Raw genomic sequence first — 7743 nt, 5'->3', positions numbered from 1 at the left:
ACCCTCTGGATGCGACCATCCAGCCAGTTCCTTATCCACTGAACAGTCCACCCATCAAATCCGTACCCCTCCAATTTGGCAATCAGGATGTTGTGGGGGACCGTGTCAAAGGCCTTACAGAAATCCAGATAGATCACATCCATAGGTTGCCCCTTGTCTACTGACCAAGTCACTTTATCATAGAAGGCCACTAGGTTAGTCAGGCAGGACCTGCCCCTAGTAAAGCCATGTTGGCTGTCCTGGATCACCTCCCTAATAATGGGTGGAATGGAATATGTTTTCTGTGCCTTTTTCATCCTTTACTCCATTTTGGCTTTGCCCCAAATAGATGATACAGAACATAACCTCTTATGCTAAGGAAATAAATCTCATCCTAATTTTTGAATGGAGAGCATAACTGAGCTGTCTTTTGGATCATTCTGGTTTTTTTCATTGAAGAGGGGGAATATAGTCGGAGAGTGAAGACGATGAGAAAAGACATTAGAAAAGAAAGAATTTCAAAGCTGATTCCTTTATCTGAAGATCAGAATTGTATTTGAAATATTTGCTTTTGGAGAGTGCAAAAACCTCCACCCTAAAAAGATTTCTTCTTTGTCTAGCTTTGGATATTTTGGCAAAGAGCCCTTAAAAGAGGTGAAGCTATTGGTTTGCAGTATGGATGGATGCCTGACAAATGGTCGCATTTATGTGACAGAAGATGGGAAGGAAATGGTCTCCTATGATTATAGAGATCTTGTTGGTATCGATCTATTAAAGAAAAGAGGGATCCAGGTGAGTGTTGCTCTGAAGTGTGAGGCTTTTTTCGTGATGTAACTTGAACATTTAAACATTCTAAAACCCCTCAGGATAAAGGTTGAAGTTTCTTCAGAGTATGTGTGATCAAGTAGCATAATGCATTAGTTCAGGTTTGGGACAAATAGTGTTCTTAGATCCTTTACAGGGATACAAGTGTTTTGAGAAATTGCTCAGTCTCATTCAATCTTATTCTCTTTTTGTCCTGGAAAAACGTGCAAAGAAATTCTTACGGTGTTCTGCTAGCACCAGTCATAGTGTTCTGTGTAGTTTAGACACTCATTAATTACAAGTCAGCTTTATCAAGCAGGGATATGTTGTTACCTCTTGGATATAGAAGAGGAAGAAATACCCAGGCAAATTACTTGTTTCATCCTAGATCACCCATGATTGTTGCAAAGAGGGGAAATACCCCTCCCAACACTTTTTCTGTATGTTTGTTTCAACCATAACTTATGTGCTTTGGAATTGTAAGAATTCAGTGTAAATGAAAAACTGAAACAACACAGATTTTAACGTGGCTATTATTATTATTGATTATTATTTTGCTACTAAATTCTTCTGATCTGAATATTTGCTTGCGTTTATGTAAAATTAGCTTCCTGGCTACTTTCTGTCTGTGCTGCTGCCTTTGATATAGCAAGATGAATTTTGGGGGGTAAGAACTAAGTACAGATTTAGGCTGGCTTCAAAGAGCCTTAAATCAGCCCTGTTGCAGGTAGAGATAGGAATGGATAAATCAAAGGTAGCTGTACCCCAAGTAGACTTCTCCAGATGCATTTTTGGAGTTTCTATTGTAGAGGTTTTTTTATAACAGGTTAGATGAGACATTCATGACATACTTTGATGCAGCTGTTGCTGCCTTGGGACAGTGAAATGGAGTAGATGGTTTTTTTCAAAACTCCCTCAGCTTCGTTTTCTGTGAGGCAAAAGGGGAAGGAGCCTTGTAATCACTGTTTTGTTGCCTGTGGGAGCCCATTTCTATACTTGCTGTGGCTTGGAATCTTTCATTAAAAACCTCCTGGTCTTTGTGCTGCACTTCATCAGCAATATATACTAAAATACGTATACTCCTGCTTTGTGCACCACTCCTGTTCATTCTGTACTTAAAATTGTTGCCAAGTATCCATTAGTACTTGAAAGCAATTGGAGAAGACAAGCCTGTCCACGGCCTGGACTGAAAACCTGGAGGGATTGTGACAGATTTTTAACAATCCTGCTGCAATTATCTTCTTTTTAGCCTACATTCTACATAGTTTCTGAAATTTCAAATTTGGAATGAACTTTCAGAGGTTAATGTGCTATGTTCCTTCAGTGTATTTAGGGTTCCACTGATGCTCTGAAGTCCTACTGTAAGTAAAATGATGTTATTAGAAAGAGGATTAATGGAAAATACTTCATAATATTCTACTTCTACAAATATTACAGATATCTTCCTTGTGAATTCTCTTATTCCCTACTGTGGCTTAATTAGACCATATTTCACTAGATAGTCAGCATGCCACTGTATTTTACTTGGTATATGTTGCATTTAAAAAGACAAATGTAAATTTCTTTTTTACAAAGCCTAGAGAGCAGTGTTTCACTTTCCCAAAGCAGCTTCAAGACTTCGTTGTGGTTTGGGATATTAATCACTTCTGCTCCGAGTTTTTTATTTAAGAAACCAGTTATTCAATATTTTTCTGATACCTGAGAGAACTTGGCTTTATTTTAATAGGTTCGACTCCTCTCTGAAAGAGATTGTTCAAAAACTCTGTCAGCCATGCAACTGGGATGCGTAGCAAAAGTTAGCACAACAAATAAATTACAAGTCCTGGAGGATTGGCAAAAAGACATGGGTTTGAGCTGGAAAGAAGTCGCTTACTTGGGTCAGTTCCTTTTTCTTTTTTTTTTTTGGTAGTAAAATTTGTACAGCATACAACAAATACAAACTTCATGGTGCTACTCAGCTTCAGAACACTTTGCTCTTTGTTAATGCCCTGAGCTTAATGGGATTGATGTGCAAATTACAGCACACAATCACCCAAAGCAGATACGTATTTTAAGGCTTATTAGGGGACAGTCTAAATATTAAAGGCGTTAATGAATCAATATCTAATTTTGTAAGGGAAGTCTTAGCTGTTTTTATCATGAAACCTAGGAACGCTTTTTATACTACACAATCATGCAGTTACAGCTCGATTTTGAACTGATTCTAGTTCATTTCAGATAGATATTGTATAGATAGATATTGTATAGATTGAAACGGAAACAAGCACTGGACAGAATTAAAACTGAAAGCCATATGATTCTGTAGAAAAACTACATTTCAGTGGCAGCTGAAGTATATAGTCCTGCAAATGCTTATTCAGTTGTTGAAATAATGTTACTACTCTTAAAAGTACCATCCCCTTGCCTGAAGATTGTGTGAAGTGTGACCAGCGTTTACGTGTTATCAGTAAGATTTCCTGAGAACTGACTCGACGTGTGCTGAGTGCTGTTGAGCTGCTGAGCTGAAAATTATGGCAAGAATAATGAAAAAAAAAAAAATAGATTGGTATGTACACAGGAAAATCTTTTGCCTTGTCTGTCATCTTCCTCAATAGGAAATGAAGAGTCTGACGTGGAATGCTTGAAGAAAGCTGGCATGAGTGGTGTGCCCGCTGACGCCTGTACAGTTGCTCAGAAGGCTGCTGGTTATATTTGTAAAAGCAATGGTGGCTGTGGAGCCATCCGGGAGTTTGCAGAACACATCTTCCTCTTGTTAGAAAAAGTGAACTCTGCAAGAAAGCAAATGGAAGAAACCAGTTCAGCAGGAAAGAAAACGGAGGGAAATGAGAACGGCAGAAGAGGAAATAAGGAACTCATGAAAAAAGTGTAACGCGGTTGGTCAGTCCTGCTGTTCTTCTCTTCTCCCTCTGCCAGTAAGTCTGTGTCCCAAAGAATAGCTTATCTTTTAAGTTTTACATTGCAGTAGAGTTAAAAAGGTGTTTTCCTCTAATTTAACATCCCACTTTGATTAAGTGCTGATATTCACGATTGTATGCTGATAATCATGAATATGATCATGATTATTTTAAAAGCCGTCTAAACACAATGGAAGGAATGCTACAAAAGGTAGTGTCCTGTAAATCTACTCTTAATCATTACACCTGTCCTACAGGAATGATGTTTCTTGATTTGATAATTGGAATATTTTCAGGGATCAGTAATTTTGCATGATTCGAAGATTTGTAATTCAGACTTTCAAAAAAAAAAAATACTCTGTCAATTTTGCTTATTTGGTTTACATTTCCTGTATCAGATGTCAGCATGATGTTGTAGTTGGGTGCTAGCTTTTTACAGGATTTGTCCCTAGTAAGGAAGAGTTTTAGCATATGCTGGAGATGTCAGGTATAAAATAACTATTAAACTTCTTCCAGTATTTTTAAAAGACAGCTAGCTCAGTTACTGTAAAGCCAGTTGATATTAGTACAAGTTAAGAAAAGCACTTAAGCATGTGGTCAATTTTAAGCTCATAAATAATTAAATGGCATCTGAAATTGTGCCTCTTTGAATCTGTTTATATTGGGTTTTATTAAAGTGCTTAAATTAACATACCCAAATGCTTTGCCATATTTGACAACTTTACTTAGCAGAAACTCTGTTTCTTTCTATGAAGGCTTTATTACAACAACTAATAAGTTAAAAAAAAAAATTAAAATCTCTCATATTTATTGTATGGAAAAGTAGCTACTGTTGAAAACAACAAAATGTAGTTGTTGATTGTGGGTTTATATAAAATATACATTCAGATTATTTTTAGCATGTTAATTTACAGCTGATGTATATGTGTGTTTGTATTTATGGAAAATACAATTTTTACCGTGTCTTGATTTAAAAAATTCAGTATCTGTAAAATTTTTTAAAACTGACATGAAAAATATACATTGGTTTTCGATCCCAGTATTTCTCAGTGAGTCAAGTTCTGCGTTGGGTTATGCTAAAAAATAAAAAAATACCTGTGGCATACAGGTAATGAATACAGAGGTGAATAATAATGCTTTGTCATTTTATTTTGTCTCTCTGCTCAATAGACACTCCCAGTAGAATCTCACCTGGTGTATTGCCCTCTGATAAAGTTTTTGTTTAGTACTTGGTACACAGGTGATTACTACTGAGCTGAACAATAATGGCTTGTCATTTTATTTTGTTTCTCTGCTAAACAGACACTCCCAATGTAATATCACCCGATATCACTCCTTTATGACTTTGTGTTTGCTTCCTTTTCCAAAGCAAAATTTAAAACTGGAATTATTTTACCGCCCATGTACAGTAATAAGGTTAACTGGTGAATAGTTTACTGTACTAATCAGCTCTAATCAATTGTTTGAGTATTTCCTTTCAGTGAGGTTTTAGGGTTCTGTGCTAGATAAGTCCCATGGACTTTGGTAACAGGAGAGCCACATTTTGGAGAGAGCTACAGACTTTGATATAAGTAGATTAATTATTTTAGTTATATAGTCTATGTGGTAAAGCTTCAGAAGTCCAGATTGGATGAACAATTCAGGTTTGATTGTGTCATGTAGAGTAAAAAGGCCACGTTTTTGGTTACTTCACTTAGTCATCATCAAGGAATTTGCTGACTTTGATTTTAAGAACAGTTTCCTGTAAGTAGATTAGGTTAAATAAGGTGACTGTGATGAACTTGATTTCCATTCCTTTTATGTTAGAGAAAGCAAAAATATGGGTAAGTGCAATTACAATAGCAACATGAGTTGGCAGTACTGTTTGTAGCTTATTGTTTCAATCAAGAACTCTTCTAATGTTTCACCTGCTTCCTGAATGTGCTGCATGTACATTGGGTCTCTGCCCAAAATTTCTGCATGTATCAAAAATATAGGCAGAAGCACTTCTGTGAGCATTGGTAACAAGCAGAAAGGAATGGTAGCTGATACGTTAAGTCTTTTCCCTTTGACAGATTCTTATTTAGAAAAGCATGGTATAATCTTAAATTGGATATATAGGAAGCATATGAGGGATAAAAGAGCTCTAGAGACTGTTTATTATTATTTAGAGACTTTAATTATTTAGAGACTATTATTATTTAGAGACTTTAAATGAAGCCTGTTTGAGGATATGAGAGATGCATGAAAGGTTCAGCTTTGTATTGCCTAAAGCTCAAGGGAACACCTAACTATAAAGTAGAGTAACATGAGGGATGTCTTGATTTTATAGAAGATCCTCAGTCATATGAAGGATTTAGGGGTCACAGGGGCAGAGATAACGAGGATAACTAACAGTTACCTTAAAGGAGAAATCCTAGGTCCCTGGCAAACTTCAAAAGTGTAGTATCTTTGACCAATACCTTTTGTTTCAGTACATACCCTGGCACCATGATTGCCTTTCATTGGAGGTGTTTAGTTCACTCAAACTAGATTTCAGTGGTTGTTTTTGTTATACTGAGCTAATTTTGGAATGTGAGCGCTTATTTTTTTACTTTAAACTGCCAAGTATACTCCAGAAAAGATCTTAGATAATGTGGGCTATTTTATCATAATTTTGTCAAACTGAAAGAAGGAAACTATGTAATAATTTTTAATAAGCTGTTATGAAAAAAGAGCTGATTACCTGAAATTTGAAATAAAGTTTTAAATAAAACTTCTGAGTAGAGAATGGTTCTGGGGTGACTTGTGATGATTTTGTATGCTATAATCATACACTTCCAAGTTCATGTGCCACAGGAATGGATCGTACCTGATGAAGGCAGACAAATTTAATGCCCAGCTTAATCACATGCACACAGTTAGTTACTGAATCAGTTACTGAAAAATCTTCATCTTGATCTGGTCTGGGGGGCAAATCTTGAGTGTTTTGTGTGGCTGGTTATACTCTCTTAAATAAACTTCTTCACTTGCCTTTGTTGCATGTTTTCAAACAGCTGGTTTTACAGCGCTGTGTGCTTTGTGCCTGTGTTTGTGAAAAGATGGGATTCATCTCTCTGTTTTTGAGCTGTCAAAGCCAACCCAGTATTTCTGTAGAAGGATAATCTTGTAAATTGAGCAGAACATCTTGAGAATTACTTGGCAGGATGTTCTCAGAAAGAGCTCCCATTTGGATTAGGCCTTGAGATCTCTACTGCATTTGGCTCTGTAATGGCTTTTGCCAGGATTGTTGAAGAGAGGGGAGGAGAGACAGTAGTGCATTGTCATTGCATTTGCTAACTTTGGCACAAGGGCAGGGGTTAGCTCTTCACCTACTTCTGACTCCATTAATTTATTTTTATCTGATCTTTGTCCTATTCAGTGTATCTCACTGTCCAGTTCTTTGCTATTTCTTGTAGGGTGATCCAATGTGTCCTGACCTTAGTTCATTTCAAATCAATATGAATCATATAGAACTTGGCCTTCTGAGATCAGAGATATTTTCTAATACTTTATAATTTCAAGTTCAAGTACTTTTAAACTTTGAGCACACATAGTTAACTAGCTTTACCAGAGCCCAGGTGGGAAGGTTTTTAAAAAAAAAAATTATATTTTTAATTAGTATTCTCTTAAAACACTATTTCCTGTTTCCAGAAATAACTCCAAATGAGACTAGTTGCACCCAGCAGGACTAATTATCCTAAATGTCAGCGGTATAAGAGCAATAATCAGGTATGTCTGTGGAAGAAAACCACTTACGCGTGAACCTGTTGCATAGGTGAGTTAGAAAAACTTGTCACTAATGCACTTTTCTGAAAAATCCTTCAATGGTAGGTTTGTTTCTCATTCTTAGACAGTTTTGCCTATCCCCATTTCTGATCCCAGATACATTTATGCATGTGGTTCTGCTTTCATAGAGCTTACCATTGCTAGAGGTGCTGGAGGAAAGAGAAGCACTTGGGAGCAGTCCTGTTCTATAGCTGTTTCCCCCACCTCTGTAGCATTACAGACTGCTTCCCCCTGAAAGGGTTGCCTTTATTTTCTTTTTGCAGAATTTTTTAATTGTTAA

At 36.6% G+C, this 7743-nt stretch overlaps 1 protein-coding gene across 1 annotated transcript in view; it reads left to right on the top strand.

Moving 5' to 3' along the window:
• The window catches only part of CMAS (cytidine monophosphate N-acetylneuraminic acid synthetase), a 15539-nt gene extending 9109 nt beyond the window's left edge, over positions 1 to 6430 (top strand). Inside the window, exons 6-8 of the mRNA XM_014959569.1 lie at positions 600 to 771; positions 2510 to 2660; positions 3378 to 6430. Coding sequence (XP_014815055.1) covers positions 600 to 771; positions 2510 to 2660; positions 3378 to 3652 — 598 coding nt within the window. The 3' untranslated portion in view covers positions 3653 to 6430. The remainder of the gene's footprint in view (positions 1 to 599; positions 772 to 2509; positions 2661 to 3377) is intronic.
• Positions 6431 to 7743: the final 1313 nt, after the last annotated feature.

The sequence above is a fragment of the Calidris pugnax genome, unplaced genomic scaffold, assembly GCF_001431845.1.
Source record: "Calidris pugnax isolate Ruff unplaced genomic scaffold, ASM143184v1 scaffold316, whole genome shotgun sequence".
NCBI lineage: Eukaryota > Metazoa > Chordata > Aves > Charadriiformes > Scolopacidae > Calidris > Calidris pugnax.
Note: the sequence above shows the minus strand (reverse complement) of the source record. Positions and strands in the feature narration are given on the sequence as shown.